General features: G+C 41.1%; 1 protein-coding gene across 2 annotated transcripts; it reads right to left on the reverse strand.

The window, feature by feature from the left end:
• Positions 1–16,439: 16,439 nt before the first annotated feature.
• LOC111917038 (uncharacterized) lies at positions 16,440–20,178 on the reverse strand. Of its 2 annotated transcripts, XM_052763902.1 has the most exons (5): positions 19,937–20,178; positions 19,798–19,859; positions 19,496–19,559; positions 16,794–16,854; positions 16,440–16,614 (listed from the first exon to the last, which is right to left on the reverse strand). In XM_052763902.1, exons 2-5 carry the CDS (start codon positions 19,838–19,840, stop codon positions 16,465–16,467), a joined length of 318 nt encoding a protein of 105 aa, XP_052619862.1. In that variant the 5' UTR covers positions 19,841–19,859; positions 19,937–20,178; the 3' UTR covers positions 16,440–16,464. The 2 variants fall into 2 exon arrangements, with proteins under 2 accessions (XP_052619862.1, XP_052619859.1); XM_052763899.1 differs by having other exon boundaries at positions 19,798–20,178.
• Positions 20,179–23,018: the final 2,840 nt, after the last annotated feature.

Here is a 23,018-nt window from a genome sequence, read left to right on the forward strand (position 1 = left end):
GACCTAAAGGTGCAAATTTTATGCCCTTGGGGTCCACATGCAAGTACTAAAGAAGTATTATGTCCTTTTGAGCTCAAAAAGGCCATGCATGGAGCCAAGCTTGTGACTTTACATGATTATCTAACAACTAGTCCCTAGATCTAAGTTTACATGTGTGGATCTGAGATTCTAAAGCTTTTTGGACAGGATCCATGTCCTAAAGGAATTAGGGTTTTGTCTAAACCCTTTGAGAAGAGTTATGGATGGGTAAAGTTGGAAAGGTTACCCTTAGAAAGGCCATTCCAGTGACCAAATGAACTAAGGACCTTGGATCTAGAAGATAGGGATTTAATCTATTAAGATGGCCAAGCAGACAGAGGGACTTATCGAGTCCATAAAGGAAATCGACGAGTGAAGTCATGATGTCCCAATTCTAGTTATAATAGAGATTGACGAGTCTGTAGAAGGACTCAACGAGTTGATTTGCCAAGTCGCGACTGAGCAGCTCGATAGGACTCGACGAGTCAGACGAACGACTCGGCGAGTCGAGTCGCGATTCCAGGATTTCTGAGATATAGTACTCAACGAGATGAAGAGTTGACTCGCGAGTCGGTCAACCCAGAATGTTGACTTTGACTAGAGAGTTGACTTTGACCATGGGTAAAATGGTCATTTTACCCTCAGATGAATTTTCAGTCTTCTGGCCAAGTATTATTGTATTGCGTTAGCTAAGAGTCGTGGGAGTAGCTACCAAAGATTCCTCACACATGTTATCAACATCCAATTTGAGAGGTGAGTTTTCCTCTAGTAGAACAGGTCGAAGGCACCATGGTCAGCCCGTATATGTTATGTGTATAACTAGTAGCTGAGTGTGGGTGGTCCCCGTATCTTGTAGTTAGTAGAGTATGGGTGGGGCCCGTATCTCGTAGCATTATTTGAGTATGGATATATATATATATATATATATATATATATATATATATATATGATTGGTTGATAATTATAGATGTACTTGTTGTCTGTGTGATACTTGTATGCATGTTAGTAACTGAGTGTGGGCGGGGCCCATATCTCATAGTAGCTGAGTGTGGGCGGGACCCGTATCTTAGTCAGTGGAGTGTGGGTAGGGCCCATATCTCCTAGCTAGTGGAGTGTGGGTGTGGCCCGTATCTCCTAGTTGTGTGTATATATGTATAGTGTGTGTTAGGTTGGTGGGGCAAACTAAGCTTCATGCTTACAGTTTTCGGTTATGGTTTTAGTTACTTCAGCTAGCAAAGTGAAGGGATCAGGATGATCGCATGGCACACATCACAGCTTTCAGCGTGGGATATTTACTCTAGTATTTGATACATGATTTTGATACACTACATTTGACATGTTGTTTGAGATACATAATACGGGATTTTATTATGTTGTTATATGGGTTATGGGTACTCTTTAATGATTTAAAACGGAATTTTTGGACCATAATTTAAGGATGTTTCAAGGTGGACACAGCTATCCGAGAGGCCATACCAGAGATGTTCGGGTCTATTAATACCACGTTAATTGAGACATTCAATGAGCGATACGCTTCTGTTACGGAGGCTGCTACTGCTGCAGCCAGGCCACATGGAGGTGAGTCATTGTTGTTTCGTGAGTTCAGCAACACGATGCCACCATAGTTTGATGGGACACATGACCCGATTGCTGCCATGAGATGGATCTTCAACACTGAGGGATGTTTCTATACATGCTCACATCCAGAGCATCTGAGAGTCTGGTTTGCGCTAAACCAGCTTCTATTGGGAGCAAAGGACTGGTTGAAGTTTGTGATGACTAATTTTACCCTTGCAAACCATACTACAGTGTTTTGGGAGAGGTTCACCAAGTTGATCCAACATAAGTATGTTCCCTGGGTGGAGAAGGAATGTTTGGCACAGGAGTTCCTATCTCTCAAGTAGAAGACATAGTCAGTGACAGAGATTACGAGGATGTTTCATGAGAGGGTGTTCTTCTTCCCTGAGCACGTGTCCACTGAGTAGCTATGTGTGAGTCGGTATTTGAGCATATTGAGCAGGGACATTCGAGAGTTTGTGGAGAACTCATCTTATCAGACATTGGCTGAGTTGCAGACCAATGCCAGGAGGAGGTAGATTGAGTTGGAGATCTAGACCAGGGAAGAGGGAGAGCAGCATGGGAGAGACAGCAGACCGATACAGTCGGAGCCGATGAGAAAGCGGGCTAAGCCCGCTGATTCGACAGTTGGGGGGTAGAAGAGCCGAACTTGTAGCAAGTGCAGCAAGAGCCACGAGGGGTCTTGTCAAGCGGGGATTTGCTAGAAATGTGGCAAGCAGGGGCACATGGTGAGGGACTGCCCCCAAGCAGTTTTAGGTTTGCTTTCACTACAACCAGACGGGCCATCGGAAGGTCGAGTATCCCCAGCTCACCTAGGGATCAGCCATGACTGCTACTCCTGCTGCTTTACATGTTACTGATGGTCGGCCGTGGAAGTCTGAGTCTCTGAGAGCTCGTGGGAGAGCATTCCAGTTGACCGCAGAGGAGGTCCGAGTGGTGTCTGATGTTTTTGCTGGTATGTATCTCCTTATTTATGTTATTTTGAGATTTTTTTATGCTTATATTGTGTTGTATATAGGTACTTTTCTTGTGAGTTATGTGCCTACTTTGGTGTTATCTGACTCAAGTGTGAGTCGATCTTTTGTGTCTTTATCCTTTAGTCATCACATTAGTGTCGGACGTGAGGCATTGAGTCGACCACTGAGGGTTTCTATAGCTGACGAGCATGCGGTTATCGCCATTGATGTATTTCGGGGGTGTGTATTGGAGATTTTTGGTGTTGAGTTCCTGATAGATATGGTACCAACAGCAATAGGTGATGTCTGTGTTATAGTGGGCATGGACTGATTGAGCCAGTTTGGAGCTTTAATTGACTGTGAGTGTTAGATGGTGACCATACGAGACCCTGGTGGGGGAGTGCTTACTATGTATCGCGAGGGGACCAGATCTGGATCAGCTTTCTATTCTACTGCCAGGGCAATGCAGAGTTTACAACAAGGATTTATGGGCTTTTTAGTATATGTGATAGATATGAGGGTTGCCACTGAGAAGTCGAGTTCCATCTCCGACACTCCGGTTGTGTGTGAGTTCCCGGATGTTTTTCCCAAGGAGTTACCAGGTGTACCTCCTGAGAGGCAGGTGGAGTTTTGGATTGATTTGATTCTGTTGGGTTTTGAGCATTCTATCACTCCTATGGTGTACATGCAACCCTATAAACCTTGGATCTATTATATATGCAAATATTAAATATTCCAAGGTTTCATCCTAACTAGCATATTATGAAGCACCTATACTACAAAGTTCTAGTTAGATGATAGACCTTTTGATGTAGCTTGATGTCTTCAAGATTTAAGAGCTTAGCCCCAATAGTGTGGAATCCTCAAGTGGAATCACAAATCACCAAAACACCTTGGAAGAACTTGATAGAATATGTATGCACACTAAAATCGGCCCACTCTTATGTACTCACACACTACTGCCATTTCTTGTGCCAAAGGCCTCTTTATATAGTATGGAGGATTAGGGTTACATCCATGTAAACCCTAATACCCATGACCTTTCATTTCATAGGATCCATGATTTAAAACTCCATGGACTATCCATGATAGCTTAGCCCAACCTAAATGAACTTGGCCCATTCCATATATATATATATATATATATATATATATATATATATATATATATATATATATATATATATATATATATATATAAGAGTCCATATTTAACTAGTTCCTTTTGATCACTTAATTAATTCTGAATTAATTCTTGATCAATACTAATTAAATAATATAATTCCATATTAATATATTAGAACTTATAATATATTAATATAAATCATAAATATACTATTCTCAAAAGACTATCCATATAAATTGTGTCGGTAAAGTGGAACCCAAATGGACCATGTCGGGTCGGGTCAAGTACATACCAAATATAGTTATGGACTTAGACATTAATCCAAGAGTCTCCCACTTGGATAACTCTAAAACTATTATAGAGTATAATTTCAAATCCTAATTGGCAATCATAGCTCTTAAAGCCGCTGTCGAACTCTGACCTTTGTCAATGACCTTGTAACATCCCAAAATTACGGGCCAAAAATTTCGTTTTTAATTAAGCGATTTGAAAAAGTGTTTGTAACAAAATATCACACGATCATAATATTTGATAAAACATATCTCGTGGCCGTAAACCAAAACATAAAACATGAAAATGTCAGAGTACAAAATCCCAGAATGACTCTTGGTGCGGAAATTAAAAGAGCGTGTGTGATGCGCCGCTACCGCGCCAGCTCCTTCCCCTTGATAGAAGAGGTACCTGAAACAACAACTAAAAACTATAAGCACGAATCTTAGTGAGTTCCCCCCCCCCCCCACTGTACCACATACCATATAATCACATACATACATACTGCCAGGTAATTCTGGGGTGCCTGACCTACCCGGTACGGCCATTCTGGGGTGCCGACCTACCCGTGTCAAGCCATTATGGGGTGCTGACTACTCATGTCAAGCCGTGCTGGGGTGTTGACTACCCTTCGGTCCTAACAACCGAACCTTGAGGACTATTTCACCCCCTACTACCACTATCACATATAACATATCATAAACATATTACCAGACATATCTGGGGTGCTTGAGATACCCTTCGATCCTAACAACCGAACTCGGGGACTGGTCCCCTCCTACTACCTCTATCGCATATAACATAACAAGCCAGCATCCAAACACATCATCACATACTGTCAGACGTACCCGGGGTGTCTGACTACCCTTCGGTCCTAACAACTGAACTCTACTACTATCACATACAACATATCATGCTAGCATATAACATATCAGGTAGTAGCAAACCTAGATGATATCACAAAGACAATCATCTACCATACGTCTCCTACTAGTGGGCCGGAATTGTGGCTTTAGACCCACTGCTACTGGAAGGTAACTCACCTCGAAAGTAGCTGCTGAAGTCTGCTTGCTGAGCGCCTGACTGCTTAATCGCAAATCCTCCGGCTATAAATCATAAACATAGGTTAGACACCCATAAATACCCTTAGGTCAAAAGACTAACCCTCCCTTGGTCCAAGGTCAACTCCTTGGTCAAAGTCAATGTCCATTTAACTGGACTCGCTGAGTCATGGCATAGACTCGCCGATTCCTTCTCCTATTAACCCGGCCTTACTCGACCAGCCCTTTTTCCCACTCACTGAATCACCCTTAACTCATTACTTGAGACGATTGAACCGACTCGCGACCCGACTTGCCGAGTTTGAAGAAAAACTCACCGAGTTCCAGGCAATCTTCATAGGACTTGCTGAGTTGTTCATCCAACTCGCTGAGTCTAAGGCCATCTTCATGGAACTCGCCGAGTTCCTCCTTGGGACTCGCTGAGTCCCTATGACACATTTCCCATATAGGCTAAATCTGAGACATGCAACGCTTCAAAACCACATATCCATGTTCCTTGATCATGCTTATCACGTAAAGTTGCAAATTTTACGTGCATGCATGGCCCTATAAGCTCATAAGGCCAAAACCAAACTCTTAATGAGGTCATACACTCAATGGGGACCTCAATAACTTCAACCACAGAAATTTTATGCTTCTAATTCATCCAATAAGTCTAGATCTGGAATCCTTTCGTATCATTAAGCACAACACATGGAGTTTGGTGATTTAGGGCTTGAAAACCACCAAATTGGGACAAAAATGGTAACTAATGACCCAAAGATCAAGGTAGGGACTTTTCTACCTGAATGGAAGCTTCTCCCTGAGTAGAGTTCGGATCTACTCCTTTCCTTGCACTTTTCAACCACCTCTTTCTTCTTCTAAGCTCCAAACCTTCTTCACAAAGCCAAAAACACACTCAAGAACAATATAGGTGCTAGGGTCTCGCTCTACTGCTCTCTGGAAGTGTTAAGGACAAATGAGGCCAAGTTAGAATGTTTAAATAGGGTGCAAACATCCGGATTAGCGTTTTTTCCCAAACAGGGTCTACTCGCCGAGTCCGGGGACCGACTCGCCGAGTCCAAAGTCCAATTCCCGGCGAGTTGGCCCATCAACTCGTCGAGTCCAAGGCAAAATGCATTATTTTAAAAATGTAAATAGCAAGGAGTACGTACCGGGAACCAGGTGCTTCAAATCTCCCCCACTTATCTTAGACTTCATCCTCGAAGTCTGCTGCTCGATCCTGAAACAGCTCGGGGTAGTGCTCCATCATCTCTTCCACCGGCTCCCAAGTCCACTCCGAACCCTTCCGGTGCTGCCATTGCACCTTCACGGGTTCCACCCTTTTGTTCCTCACATCCTTCGACTTCCTATCGAGGATTACCACAGGCCGCTTGATGTAATTCAGGCTGTCATCGACCTAAATATCCTCCAAAGGCACCACTACCGAGTCATCCACCAAACACTTCCACAACTCAGAGACGTGGAAAGTGTTATGGATCTGGCTGAGTTCGGCTGGTAGATCCAACCTATACGCAACCTTGCCCACCCGGGCTACAACCCTAAATGGTCCGATGTACCTTGGGCCTAACTTACCCCGCTTTCTGAATCGGATGACACATTTCCATGGCGACACTTTCAGAAGAACCATATCCCCGACTTGGAATTCCAAGTCTGAATGGCGCTTGTCGGCGTAACTTTTCTACCAACTCTGAGCAGTCTGAAGCCTGCTCCGGACCTGCTGAATCTTCTCTGTCGTCTGGAGCACCACTTCAGTGCTTCCCATGACCCTCTGGCCAACCTCTCCCTAACATATCGTGGTCCTGCATCTCCGTCTGTACAACATCTCGAAGGGAGGACGGTCAATACTTGCGTCGTAGCTGTTGTTGTATGAGAACTCAGCTAAAGGAAGGTAGGTATCCCAACTACCACCGAAATCTAGCACGCATGCCGGCAGCATATCCTCAAGAGTCTGGATGGTCCGCTCACTCTGACCATCTGTCTGCGGGTGGAAGACAGTGCTAAAATGAAGACGAGTGCCCAACTCATCATGAAACTTCTTCCAAAACCTGGAAGTAAAATGCACATCTCTGTCTAAAAATCACTGATACTAGCACCCCGCGCCGCGCCACTATCTCCCTGATATAGATATCGGCCAACTTCTCGGCCGAGATGCTCTCCTGAATCGGAATAAAATGGGCGCTCTTGGTCAATCGATCCACAATGACCCATATAGAATCCACTCCTCGCACGGTCCTGGGAAGCTTCATGATAAAATCCATCGTAATATCTTCCCATTTCCACAACGGGATATCCAACAGCTGCATCTTGTCATGTGGTCTCTGATGCTCGGCCTTGAGCTTCCAACAGGTCAAGCACCGCTCGATGTACCAAGCCATGTCCCACTTCATGCAGGGCCACCAATAGTCCAGACGAAGATCCCTATATATCTTCGTCGCCCCAGGATGAATAGAGAATCGGGATTTTTGCACCTCCTCCATCAAGATCTGGCGCATGCCTCCGAGGTATGGCACCCATACCCTGCGGTGTAATATCAATAATCCCCTGCTATCATAGTCGAAGGAGGAAACCCGACCCACTATGCGCTCACTCTACCAATGTTCCTTCTTCAGGGCCTCCTGCTGGGCCTCCCGAATCCACTCCAAAAGCGGAGTCACCACTGTCATCCGCATGCAAATATCCCTGATCGGCGCCGCCTTGCGGCTAAGTACATCGGCCACCACATTGGCCTTCCCCGGGTGGTAAAGGATCTCACAATCATAATCCTTCACCACATCAAGCCACCGGTGCTGCATCATGTTCAAATTCGGCTAATCCATGAGGTACCTCAAACTCTTGTGGTCCGTGTAAATGGTACATCGAACCCCGTAGAGGTAATGTCGCCAAATATTGAGGGCGAAGACCACCGCTCCCAACTCTAAATCATGCGTCGGGTAGTTTGCCTTGTGAGGCTTCAGCTTCCTCGAAGCGTAGGCTATGACGTACCCTCTCTGCATCAGCACTACGCCTAACCCCGAAATGGACGTGTCACAATATACCACAAAATCCTCCACGCCCTCTGATAGGGCTAAGATTGGCACCTCGCACAATATTTGTCTTAGAACCTCGAATGCTGGTTATTGCTCAGGCCCCCATTGAAAGACCACAACTTTCTTAGTCAACCGTGTCAGGGGTACGGCTATGTTGGAGAAGTCCTGAATGAATCTCCGATAATATCTACCTAACCCAGGAAACTCCGAATCTCGGATGGAGACTTCGGAACCTCGCATCTTATCACAGCCTCTAACTTGTCCGGGTCGACCAGTATACCATTCTGGTTGACAAGGTGCCTAAGGAATTGCACCTCGTGCAACCAGAACTCGCACTTGGAGAACTTAGCGTACAAGCTCTCCCTCCTTAGAGTCTCCAAAACCTCTCTCAGATGCTCCTCATGCTCCTCCTGCATCTTGGAATAAACAAAGATATCATCAATGAAAAACTATCACAGATCGATCCAACATCAGTCTGCATACACGGTTCATGAGGTCCATGAACACAGCAGGAGCATTGGTAAGCCCGAACGGCATCACCACGAACTCATAATGGCCATAACATGTCCGAAACGCGGTGTTCTGCACATCCTCCTCTCTGACCCTCATCTGATGGTAACCTGAATGCAAATCGATCTTGGAGAACTAAGATGCTCCCTGCAACTGATCAAAGAGGTCGTCAATCCTCGGGAGCGGGTAACGGTTCTTCACCGTTACCTTGTTCAGCTCCCAGTAATCTATACACATCTGATGCGACCCGTCCTTCTTTTGAACAAACAGGATCGGGGCTCCCCAGGGTGAACTGCTCGGTCTACTGAATCCCTTGTCTAACAGCTCCTGTAGCTGTGTAGACAACTCCTGCATCTCAGGAGGAGCCAACCGATACGGTGCCTTGGCTATCAGAGCCGCACTAGGGACTAGGTCGATCCTGAACTCTACCTGTCGCTCCGGAGGTATTCCAGGAGGCTCCTCCGGAAACACATCAGCGTAATCTCACACCACTGGAATCTCGTTCACCATCGCCTTACCCGCCTCCCTAGTATCCACAACATACGCGACATATCCCGTGCAACGCTGTTGAAGGTAGCGCCTAGCTCTCGCTGCTGAACATACTGTGGGTCCATGCTGTGGCCTCTCGCCGTGGATCACCAACTCTCCCCCGCTTGGGGTCCTGATTCGCACTAGCTATTGTGCATAATCTATCACCGCCCCCATTAGGGCTCAACCAATCCATGCCTATAATCACCTTGTTCCCACGCAACGGAATGGGAACCAAATCCACCAAGTAGTGCTCCTCGAATAATCTCTGAACACTGCTGATGCCCGCACCAATCGATCATCGGAGATTTCTACCTCTAAAGGGCAATCCAACATGCCTGGAGACTCAGTAAACTTCTTGCTAAGCGCAAGAGAAACAAACGATTGGGTAGCACCCGAGTCAAACAACACCTGAATAGGGATACCGTTCACATGGAACAATCCTAAAGCATATACACAGAGCACATATCAATAACATAACAACATGAAAATGAAATAGAGGGAAAGAATCATACCCGTCACCACATTGGGTGCGGCACATACCTCCTCGGTAGTCAGCTGAAATGTCCGGCTCCTCACCACTGGAGCCTCTGCCTTTCCCTGCCGGCCATCAGTGATCCGCAGGGTCGCTGGAGTTGGCGCCTTCACTGACGCGGGTGCTGTCAACTGAGGGCAATTGGCCTTCTTGTGGCCCCTCTGGTTGTAGTGAAAACACAGCAACTCAAACGTCTGTATCACAGGTGCAGGGGCGGTGCAATCCCTGGTGAAATGCATCGTCTTACCGCACTTATAGCACACCGACGACCCCAGTCTACATGCTCCCTCATGAGGCTTGCCGCATTTCTGGCAGCAGCTCGGTCCTGACTGGCCTTTCGGCCTACCATTTGATCCCTTGGGCTTCTTCCCTGAAGCCCCTCCTATCTACCCCTCCTCTGTCTTCCTCTTCCGTACGTGCTCTAGATCTATCTCCCTCTCCCGCGCCCTGGGAATCATAGAGTCCAGGGTAGGGCAAGCTAAAAAAATGACATGCTCCCGAATATCAGCTCGTAGCATGTCATGATAGCGGGTCATCCTCATATCCTCATCACCCGCATACTGGGACACCAACAACGCCCTCTCGCGGAATTTGGCGATGATCTCCGCCATGGTCTCTGTCGTCTGCCTCATATCTAACAACTCCCTGGCCAGCTGCTGAAGCTCGACAGCTGGTGCAAACTCTGCCTTGAACCTGGTCACAAATTCCCACCAGTTCATAGCCTCGACAGCCGAGGCTCCCAACGAGTCACCAATGCACTCCCACCAATCCCTAGCTCTATCTCGTACACACACTGCTGCAAACCTCACCTTTGACCCCTCAGGGCAGAAGCTAGTTAACTGTGTAGACTCAATGTCTGCAATCTATCGCTTGGAAGCTATGGGGTCCTTTGCCCCATGAAAATCCAACGAACCACTGCCCCTAAAGTCCTTAAAGGACAGTGTGCGATATCCCGACTAGCCAGATGCCATGTCGCTCTTGAACGCCATGAGGCGATCCTCCATCAACTCAACTATCCCCTCCTTGATCGACCCAAAGATGATGGGGGTCGACTCAAGTATGCCTCTGGTGATCTCTGATGCGATGAACTCACGTAGCCTCTCATCTACTGGCTCGGAACCTGATCCCGAACCCGATCCCTCTCCTGAATTGCCAACTGTCGGCCTCAGACGTAGTACCACCATTCTGCAATACATAAATAACACCCGTTAGTGATACTGATACCTCTTGGGGGATCACATCTACTACAAGCTCCCCGGTCTTATCTTAGCCTTCATTGGTTCGCGTATGGATCCTCTGCTTCCAGTAGTATGGGCCCATACTACCTTCCACATCTATCCATACCTTCTTCAAGGACTGCCTCGACTCCACCAGATCCCTTACACTACTGTTGATCACTGCTAGATCCTTAGTCCTATTGTAGCATGTTGTTCTACTGAAACTGATAAACATAACATAAGCTTGCATAGGTACTTTGGGGAACACTTACTTGAGCTAGGCCGGTCGCGCACATCACACATTTCGTTCCTTCTTAAAAACTCTTAGAAAAAATTTTCTTTTTCAAATTATTTTAGTCCCTAGATTTGATTCCAGACACCCACAAAGGGGTGTCCAAATCCCTCAAACTAGGGCTCTGATACAAACTTGTAACATCCCAAAAATACGGGCCAAAAATTTTGTTTTTAATTAAGCGATTTGAAAAAGTGTTTGTAACAAAATATCACACGATCATAATATTTGATAAAACATGTCTCGTGGCCGTAAACCAAAACATAAAACATGAAAATGTTAGAGTACAAAATCCCAGAATGACTCTTGGTGCGGAAATCAAAAAAGCGTGTGTGATGCGCTGCTACCGCGCCAGCTCCTTCCCCTTGACAGAAGAGGTACCTGATACAAGAACTGAAAACCGTAAGCATGAAGGTTAGTGAGTTCCCCCCCCCCCCCCCCCACTGTACCACATACCATATAATCACATATCATACATATTGCCAGACAATTCTGGGGTGCCTAACCTACCCGGTACGGCCATTCTGGGGTGCCGACCTACCCGTCTCAAGCCATTCTGGGGTGCTGACTACCCATGTCAAGCCATTCTGGGGTGCTAACTACCCTTCGGTCCTAACAACCGAACCTCAGGGACTATTTCACCCCCTAATACTACTATCACATATAACATATCATAAGCATATTACTAGACATATTTGGGGTGCCAGAGCTACCCTTCGGTCCTAACAACCGAACTCGGGGACTGGTCCCCTTCTACTACCTCTATCGCATATAACATAACAAGCCAGCATGCAAACACATCATCACATACTGTCAGACGTACCTGGGGTGTCTGACTACCCTTCGGTCCTAACAACCGAACTCTACTACTATCACATACAACCTATCATGCTAGCATATAACATATCAGGTAGTAGCAAACCTAGATGATATCACAAAGACAACCATCTATCATACGTCTCCTACTGGTGGGCCGGCATTGTGTCCTTAAACCCACCGCTACTGGAAGGTAACTCACCTCGAAAGTAACTGCTGAAGTCTGCTTGCTGAGCGCCTGACTGCTGAATCGCAAATCCTCCGGCTATAAACCATAAACATAGGTTAGACACCCATAAATACCCTTAGGTCAAAGGACTGACCCTCCCTTGGTCCAAGGTCAACTCCTTGGTCAAAGTGAATGTCCATTTGACTGGACTCACTGATTCATGGCATAGACTCGCCGAGTCCTTCTCCTATTAACTCGACCCTACTCGACCAGTCCTTCTTCCCACTCACTAAATTACCCTTAACTCATTACTTGGGATGATTGAACCGACTCGCAACAAGACTCGCCGAGTTTGAAGAACAACTCGCCGAGTTCCAGGAAATCTTTATAGGACTCGCCGAGTTGTTCATCCAACTCGCCGAGTCTAAGGCCATCTTCATGGAACTCGCCGAGTTCCTCCTAGGGACTCGCCGAGTCCCTATGACCCATTTCCCATATAGGCCAAATCTGAGACATGCAACGCTTTAAAACCACATATCCATGTTCCTTGAGCATTCTTATCACGTAAAGTTGCAAACTTTACCTACATGCATGGCCCTATAAGCTCATAAGGCCAAAACCAAACTCTTAATGAGGTCATACACTCAATGGGGACCTCAATCACTTCAACCACAGAAACTTTATGCTTCTAATTCATCTAATAAGTCTAGATCTGAAGTCCTTTCGGATCATTAACCACAACACATGGAGTTTGGTGATTTAGGGATTGAAAACCACCAAATTGGGACAAAAATGGTAACTAATGACCTAAAGATCAAGGTATGGACTTTTCTACCTGAATGGAAGCTTCTCCCTGAGTAGAGTTCGCATCTACTCCTTTCCTTGCACTCTTCAACCACCTCTTTCTTCTTCTAAGCTCCAAACCTTCTTCACAAAGCCAAAAACACACTCAAGAACAATATGGGGGCTAGGGTCTCGCTCTACTGCTCTATGGAAGTGTTAGGGACAAAGGAGGCCAAGTTAGAACGTTTAAATAGGGTACAAACACCCAGATTAGGGTTTTTGCCCAAACAGGGTCTACTCGCAGAGTCCAGAGACTGACTCGCCGAGTCCAAAGTCCAATTCCCGCGCCTTAACTCACTCCTACTCGACGAGTGGGCCCAACAACTCGCCGCGTCCAAGGCAAAATGGATTATTTTAAAAATGTAAATAGCAAGGAGTACGCACCGGGAACCAGGTTCTACAGACTTGTCCATTAGATAAGGGATCATATATTCTTCCATTCTAGATATCATATGGACTGAGACATGGATTATAATTATTCTCTCTGTCCATTTGTTGTTTCCCGATTTCCGATTCATGACGACTGACTGATTGAACAAATCAAATCGCACCTGGCTTGGCCAAACACTCACATGTGTCATCATTAAATCATCGAGGGGCCTACAAATATCGCTTTTATCCTGATGGTAAAAGGAATGGATAAACTTCGACTCATATGGCTTGTTCTACTACTTGTTAAATCTTACACGAAGGCACGTTTTATAACATCGAGTTAGCGAATGCGTTTTCTTGGAATCAATATACAACCGACTCACAGTAACAACTTATATCTCTAGGTTGGAAGAATATAAGATATTATCGTCTCATGATCACACATTATAAAATCCATGAAGTAATTCAAATGTGCGCGGGTTGAATCCAATACTCAGAACTTATGAGCATTCATGAGTGTTGTAGCTCAACTTTGTCCACCAACTTGGACCTCTACAAGCCAACCGATGATAGTTTTGATTCATATCTACTTCCAACATATGACTGACTATGGATCGTTTGAATAACTTAGTAATTCCGGAAGAATAACCTAGTTATTATGGAAGTCAAAACATACAGAGTGAAACACAAGAATAAATGAATTTAATATGGTATCAAAACCTATGAATATAAACAAACCACTTTCTATTTATCACCATACTGATTACTCATTATTCATTGTTTCGGTTTTATCAACTTTATACTTGAAATAAAAGCACTAGTTGTCCCATGCTCCAAGCATGTACACTATGATCCTTACTTTGTGAACTAGACCGATTGAACATAATTTCAATGATTCTCTTTTCACACTTCCAAATCCTTGATGTAAATGTCAGAATTCCTAACATTTATCAAAATATGTTTAGATTTTAAACTTGTATGCATTGATCCTCTTGTAATGATTATGCCCAAATCCACAAAGACTTGGCAACAATCATTATAGAGTATTCCAATGGAGAGCAATTCCATGGAAACAATGTCTCAAATTCAAAGTGAATTGCTTTGAACATGCTTCTTGCATTAAGTTTCTTTAACCTTACACATATTACTTCCACCTATGAAGACAACTTTATATTCCCATTTTGACTACCACTTCTGAACAAGAGTTGCCTCCTTTCAAACTATGTCAATATGGTCTTTCCAATATTAACAGTGTACTTCCAACTATCCTTGAGTAACCAATCATTGGTAAACCTTAGATTGTCTTAGATAATTACTTAATCACTTTAGTCATATCCAATTCTAGACATTGTTCCCCTTAATGCCCCAAGGCATTAGGACAATTCAGAAAGGATAAATATTATAGCACATGTAATCGATCTTGTACCCAACATAAATGGGACATGATTCATGATGTTTCACATAAATACATGGTTCTAGACCAATCTTTTTCCATAATAATTTTTGTTTGCCATTTCTCAAAATTTGACTATGAAAACGGATGTCGTAATCATAATCGAATTTTGAGAACGCAATATATAGAATTTTCTTAAGTTGAACCAATCCAACATGAAATTCATATATATATATATATATATATATATATATATATATATATATATATATATATATATGTATATATATATATACACTACAAGAAAAAAGGCCTTTTACGACGCTCATTGCGCGTCGTAAATGGCTCAGACGACGCGCAAATGCGTGTCAAGGAAGGCCATGTCATAAAGATAGACGACGCGCATTTGCGCGTCGTCTAGAGACGACGCGCATTTACGACGCGCATTTACGACACGCATTTACGACGCGCGGTTACGACACGCAATGCGTATCAAGGAAGGCCCTGTCATAAAGGAAGACGACACGCATTCGCGTGTCGTAACCTTACGACGCGCGTGTTAATGACACACAATGCGTATCAAGAAAGCCCCTGTCAAGAAAGGCCATGTCATAAATGAAGATGACACACATTTTTGCGTATCGTAATTTTAAATTAAAAAAAAAAATTATTTATGGATTTACTTATTTTCATATTAAATTTACATTTTATGTCACATAATGGAAAATAAAATACCATATACAAATAATACAATGCATTGCACAAAAGTTAATGTTATACAAATAATCATTCGAATAGTAGACAAATGTAATACTACAAATAATCATTCCAATAGTAGACAAATGTAAGATTTCAACATTTTTTATATAATTAACTAAATTATTAGCCAAATTTCCTAAAATACCAACATACTTTTCTATGAAGAGCATTAACACTATTCTTTTCCATCAAAAACTTCAAAACCTGCATAATTAATTTAATGTTTAATCAGCTACAGGTCAATAAGGTAGGTTTAAGCAAAAGAGGTTCATAGTAGTAAGATTTTACTTACCACTGTTGTTAATGACATTGAAAGAAGCAGCCCAACAAACACCCCCTCAGAAGGATTATTACTAAATGAAACCACAAACAAAGTTAAAAAGTCAAGTATTTTGTGACAACCCCGGAACCAGGGGCAAGGCTGTTTTTACCCATGGTATGACCTAATACATGATAATAAAGACTTGTTTAACAAAAAGAAAAATGATTTCTCACGTGACATCACTATTAAGAATTGATGAAAGAGGGTACTCCACACTGTATTGCCAACAAGCTTGACACCAACACCTAAAAGCTGGAAAAAACAATAACAGAAATAAAAATAAATGTAAGATTTGAGATAACAGAGGCATAATTCACATGTCTACTTTTACCAATTTATTTTATGCAACATATATGCAGCTGACATGAATGAATTATACAACAAGTTAGGAGTAAAATAATGGATGGTTGCATATTTAGTATGATAAATAAAGAGATTTGTGGCATAAGGGTGCATAAATAATAAAAAGCAAAAAGGAAGAGGAAAGCTGACTTACATAATCAGCAAATTTCTGAATTGGTGCTTTTAACATAATACATAAGAGTGGTCCCGAAGGGATAGCTGGCAGCAAAAAATCTCAGGCAAAAAAAATTCCAAGAGAAAACAGTTAGTACCTCAAAAGCAAAGGTTTTATAGGGTTAGGCATGCACCAGCAAGACAGGGACTAAGATTATAAGTGATGTGAATGAGACATAGTAATTAAAGGAATTTTTGTTACCATTGTTCCATGCATAGTGGTTGGGGTAGAGTGTTTTTCCATCACTGTTAACACGGAAGGGTCCAAGTTCTTCCATGGCTCCATATCCAAACAACAAGCATCCTAGCCCAGTAGAATACCTTCATTAATAGTGGTTCGATCTTACTCTAAATTTTGGTGCATTTGGATGATGATCTTTAGAATCTCCATTATGATTCATGAATATTCTAATTAATTTGGTATTGTAGAATGTAGATTGGTATCTGCATTATTAAAGTTCATAGGACTTACTACTGACTCACTTTTCTTTTTTTAATCATTAGCCTTATGCAGCTCTCAAAGCTAGAGAATATCTTGATAAGCCTGCAATACATGAGACAATGGTGAAGGTATGTAGATTATATCTTATATTTCCTACACAAATATAGACAACTGTATGCTGATGTCATTATGCAGGTTAGTGCTTATCTGCTTGGAGAATACAGCCATCTTTTGGCCAGACGACCTGGGTGTAGCCCAAAGGACATTTTTGTCATTATACATGAGAAGCTTCCTACTGTATCGTGAGTATTTCTATTTCTATACATCTATGTTTTCTTTTGTGATCATCATCTATTTTTTTTTTGTTTCTACAGGACTCCAACAATATCCATTCTTCTCTCAACATACGCAAAGATTTTGATGCACTCTCAACCACCAGATCCCGAATTACAAAACCAGATCTGGGCAATATTCAGCAAGTGAGTTTATAATAAATACTGAGATACAACAAAGAGCTGTACAGCTATTCATTTTCAATAGCACACTTGCAAAAATTTTAAACTTTTAAAACCCATCTTAGAAGGACTAAAGGTTAGAAAGGAGAAGTAATGAAGCTATGAGTTGAGAAAAGAGTAATCACAGCAAGGTCTCTAAAACAGACCTGCTGTTCAAAACGGATTTACTCCAAAATCTAAAACAGAAACATAGCTTTAACTAAATTTTATAGAAAACTATGATTGTTCAGGATTCCAGAACTATAAAGAACTCCTTCTAACTCCAAAGGATGAATTAAATATGAATTTTACAAAAAGGTGTATCACTTCTATCTCCAACAAGACAGTCAAGTGAGGTTGGCCAATTCTACCCAACTTGTGAGTAGAATTCGTCCAAACCAAAATTCAGAGAAGTAAAGGACATACAATTGAAAGTCTCAGAGTTGGAATTGAATGAAAAGCATTTCCCAAGCTCCGGATATAAAATTCACATTGTGGACAATCACAACACTAGTAAAAGCTGGTGACTGCCCACTGATCTGGAGTCTGGATCAATTCTAACCAATTTATAATTGGAAATAACACCCCATCTGCTCCAGATCTTAAATTCATAATATCAGGAACATATAGAAACTTGGAATCACTCTGGATCCTTTTCCAAGCCTTATAAATGATGAAAACAAAATGACATATCAAAACAGACCCGGATCAGACCTAACAGCAAACATTCCATTCTTGCACATAGATAACGTCCTTACCAGTGAAGTTGGGCTGCTTAAGAAAGTTAGCCAACTCAATTTGTGAACTTTGGGAACTGGTTTGGGGTCCGTTTGAGTTCTATAGCTCAAGGTATGATTTTTACAATATGACTATAGATCTGATGGAAAACAGAATCATAGCCACCCGTTTTGGATTTTTCTTATAGATTGCTTTTTAATGTTAATCAAAATACAACTGTTTCAAGGAACTCAAAACCTCATCAAAAACAAAGATCAAACACATATTGGTCAATGGGTTCACTTTCAGATAGAAGTATGGCTGATTTAATAAAAATCCCAGAGCACAACAACAACAATCAAATTCAAAACAATGAGGATCATAGACTTTGTGCTGAAGCATCAAGAAATGAAATTGAAGTTTTGAAAAGTAATGTTTCAAGGTTGGGAACGCAAGTGGAAATGTCAGATTTGGAGTTGGAGTCTCTTCGTAAGCAAATACTTAAAGAGAATAAACGAGGACAAGATATGTTGAAGAAAGTAACTGAACTTCAGGAGGAGAAAGAAGCACTTGAAGAGGAAAGGAAAAAAGATATTGCTACAATGAAGGAGTTTTATGGTGAACTAGACATATGTATGAGTAGAAAGAAACAGACATCAGTTACTTCATTGTTGTATGTAATGAAAAAGAAAACAAAGGGCATAAATGTAAATTAACTTAGGAGCAGTAAGAAGCTTTAAGTTTAAGATAAGGTATGTATTTAAGGTTAAGCTTGCATAAAGAGACACTAACGTGCTTCTTTTTTACTTAATAGAGTTAATGGGTAAAACACTTAATCTACACAACTTTATGGGGCTGTTTCTTTTTCATGTTTGTACCGTTAACATTAGGTTACTCCTCTTCAATTCAGTTGGTTTCTTATAGGCAAAAAGAATGGTATTAATTTGTTTGTTTAGTTTTAATAGAAGAAAGTGAAAGATGGAAGAGTTTGGGAGGTTGAAAAGGGATTATTTGATAAAGATTCCCCTGAACAAAATTCATGGCAGGCATTTCCTGAGGAGAATCCCACAAAAAACTCCAAATCTATTAGAATAAGATTATAAGAAACAATGGGCACCAGAACAAGCAAGCAGCTGAAGGCCGCACCACCAGATGGGGTTTTGGAGAAGAAAGCTTCACAACGGTTCCTGCCTCTGCTAGTTCTCACTCTCAGGTAAACACAACACCTAATATCCCTATCATCACCACTAATTCCGGGCGTTCTAGTTATGGGGAGGAGTTCAAAAACAAAGAAAGTAATTCAGCTTCACGACCTGCTGGATGGGCTGGTTTCTAGTATTATTATTGTATAAAATCATGTGTTAAAAAGATACTTGTCTCATGATCATGTGTTAAAAAATTCAGTTTTTTTTAGAAGAATGTTTGCCATAATGGAACCAAAACCTCTGGGAAAAAGCAGTCTTTTTAAGCTTTATGAACAATAACAGAGCTGATTTGGAAAAGGGGGACAATGAAAAAAAAGACAAACTTACCCATGAACTGACTTTTTGTTAGGCTTTGAAAGTTCTGAACAAATTGACCCAAGCACTTTAATGTCTGATAGAGGAATAGAAAGTGAAAAGTGAGTGTACAATCACATAAATGGAAAGTTTGACTTATAAGTTAAAATTTATAAAATAGAGTTGACCTGTGGTGAGGAAACATTAGCATTAATTTTTTATCATTTTTTATCTTAGTAAGCTTATTTACACTTTAATGAATAGATTGAAAATGAATTTGTTACTTTATTTCATAATGATCAAAAACTACCTCAATAGATATGGAATTAAATTACCTTGCAATAGAGGAAGCTGACATATGCCTTCTTTCATATTCATTAGCTAGGCAGGTAAAAAACTGCAAAAGAGTAAATTTCTAGTGAGGGCCATAAATTCACAGTCATGTGTACGTCAGGTGATGTTATAAGGTCTGACTTAGGTGAGATGGCTCTTTCAAGCATTTCGTCAAACAGTTGGAGTGCATAGCTCCTCCCCTTTCTTTTTTGATCTATTTATTGGAATTATCACCACTTTGAGAGCATACAACTCCATTCTTCTTTTCAAAACATATAATTCAGCAAATAAGTTAACATATAAGGGTAGGAATACGAACTTAAGACTAAAACTGAAAACAAAATGACAAACCCCATCTCTCTTTGTAATCTTGAATTGGCTCAATAGCTAGAAAAAAAAAAGAATTAAAATTGATCAAAAACTACCTCAATAGCTTATTTACATCACATATAAGAGACTATATAATGTTAGTTTAAATAGTTGGTTCTTGATTTTAAGAAGTTATTTTTGTAACCTAGTTGTATATATTAATAATTGGATACTTGTTACATGTGGTTGATAGATAGCTTCCCAAACAGCAGCTAGTTCTAAGCCAATAGCTATAAGCTGAAACATGAAATAAAGTTGTTTACAGAGATGAGAAGTAGATACAGGAAAAAATCAAAGGCATAAAGTAGAAATTGACAATACTAGATGAAATCGCACATTTAGGGAAAAATCACAATCCTTTTTCTTGATTGAGAAGATGAAGTCGAGATATGAATGAGAAATTGCGTGCCCCCTTATTTGTTGAATGACTGAAGAAATAGGGCAGGGTAGAAGCGTCCTTTTCATACCTTAGTGCAATCAAACCTTGGGCTTGTAAACCTGAGGAGTCTTAGTAAATGTATTAGGGTGGGGAAGAGGTGGAACGGTGAGCCTGAGGAGTTGATATCTAATCTTATGTACCAATGGTGATATATGTCATTCTTCTATGACGAGTATGAGAGATATTATTTGATAGGTGTGTAGTCGCCGATGTTCTAGCCTGAGGAGTCACAACACCATTACTATTTCAAATGTGTTATGTTTGATTAGGGTTTGCACATAGAAGGAAGTGAAAGTCGATCGGAGAGGAAGGGGTTTGCAGAGAGAAAGAAGGGAGAGAATGAAGTCGATTTTGGAGGGTAGAGAGCAGAGAGGAAGAGGAAGCGGGTGTTCAAAATTTTGGGGGATTTAGTTTCCCCCCTTACCTATCAAGGAGGCGCGTTTATTAAAATTATAAAGCGACATTTGTAGAGGACGCTCTTTTTATTATAGGTGCCCTCCGTGTTTTTAATATTTTTACACCAGACACTAATTTAAGGGCACTCAGTAATGCGCGACCTAAATCCTTAAAATTTTTGAAGAGATGACACTTTTTTAATGTCGCTCTCTAATGCGTAACATAAATCAAAGAGCGTCGTGTTTTGCGCGTCGTAAAAGGCCTTTTTTCTTGTAGTGATATATATATATATATATATATATATATATATATATATATATATATATATATATATATATATATAATTGACTAAAGGTGATTAAAACCTCAATATAAGCTCTTTAGAATGATTATAAACTCAATCTAAGCTTTTTAGAATTAAAATGCAGTATAATTTCCTCTTCCTTAATTATAGCAAAACAACTTTTTCAACCCCTACAACCTCACGAATTGAAACTTTTGTTTTCTATAATTAACATTGCTAACTTGCAATACTTATCATAATTATCATGCTCCCACTAACATGATGATTATTAGCAAAACACTTATGCTCCCACTAGCTTTGACATGTATCCAGAAAACAGCTAGACCTCTAGAAATCAATACTCTATTGACATTCTTACCAAAGTTCATATTTTTGATACTAGATTGCTTTAATAAGACTTTATCAAAATCATACACCATATCTTAGATAGCTTACAGGTGTGTCTAAACAATTTTAGAACTATCAAAAAGGATGCCATAATCATAGTCTCAATTTTTTTAGACTTTTTGCCATTTCTCATAAGTCAATGATAGTGTGCTGGTTAACCACGCACGCTCCACTAACGACTTTGAGAACCGCAAATATCACAATTCCTATCTACTTAAAATCTACTCAGTGAAAGAATTTCCTCACCATCATTTTCATGAATCGGAGAGAAACCTTATGATACTTAGATTTTATGGTGTATGTCTTCTTATCCACGTGAATTTGTCAAACCATAATCACAAGACTAGGTTAGTGATAAATCCTAACTCACATATATTGAACTTGTGCAATCTTAACTTCCTACCACTTGGCACCTTAAGGGCCTGCCATTGCTTCCATGTAGCTATGCAAACAATTGAAAACATGTAGAACTCAAATGTATAGCCAACTTAACTAGAATGGGCACAGAAATGTCAACACGATAGGTTATAAACCACCAGTTGTGTGCTAGTGATGAAATACAGGTTTTATTCTTGATTACTTCTAGAAACCCTTTTAGGATCTTTTAGACTCCCACTGCCTCCTTGACCTATAAGAATTTCTTTCCAAATATTCAAGAGATAGTGTGGATTCTAATCAAGACATACACTTAACACAATTGGCCTTAGTTGGTCTTTGTTTTATCCAAAACATCACAAATTACCAATTTCAAATGTACAAGAGTAGAAAACTTTTACTCTTACATTTGACAAGTGTTTTAAACCTTCTTTAAGACATGTCACTCAAGTTACAATCTTAGAGTATAACTCTAAGAATTTTTTTTGGAACGAAGTATGAATCATCTTCTTGATTTAACCACTTCAACAATTTATAACCCGTATTCTTAGCTATCAGAATGCACTTAGAGGATGAATTGTGATAAGGTCACAAAACCATTAAGATCATCGTAAAACATGATACTAAACTACTCTCCCATCTTTTCAGATTTGAGAAACTTTTATCCTTCTGCCTAATTTGATTCTTCTTATTCGTTCTTTCGTACATTGAAACTTTTCTAATGTCTCAGAATTATACTTAAGCTTGTAAGTATAATCATATTTACTAAACCTTAGTAAATCATGACGAATAGTCTTATCCATCTTTTGTGGTCGACTTTGACAAGCGCACAAGAAAGTGTACTTGATCCCTTAGTCCTTCTCTTGAGTCACATATACATGTGAACACGGAACTAGTCTTAATTTTCCAAAGTTGAAAATTCTCATACATCACACTAAACACCTTGTATGATT

Source organism: Lactuca sativa, chromosome 1 (assembly GCF_002870075.4).
Source record: "Lactuca sativa cultivar Salinas chromosome 1, Lsat_Salinas_v11, whole genome shotgun sequence".
Taxonomy (NCBI): domain Eukaryota; kingdom Viridiplantae; phylum Streptophyta; class Magnoliopsida; order Asterales; family Asteraceae; genus Lactuca; species Lactuca sativa.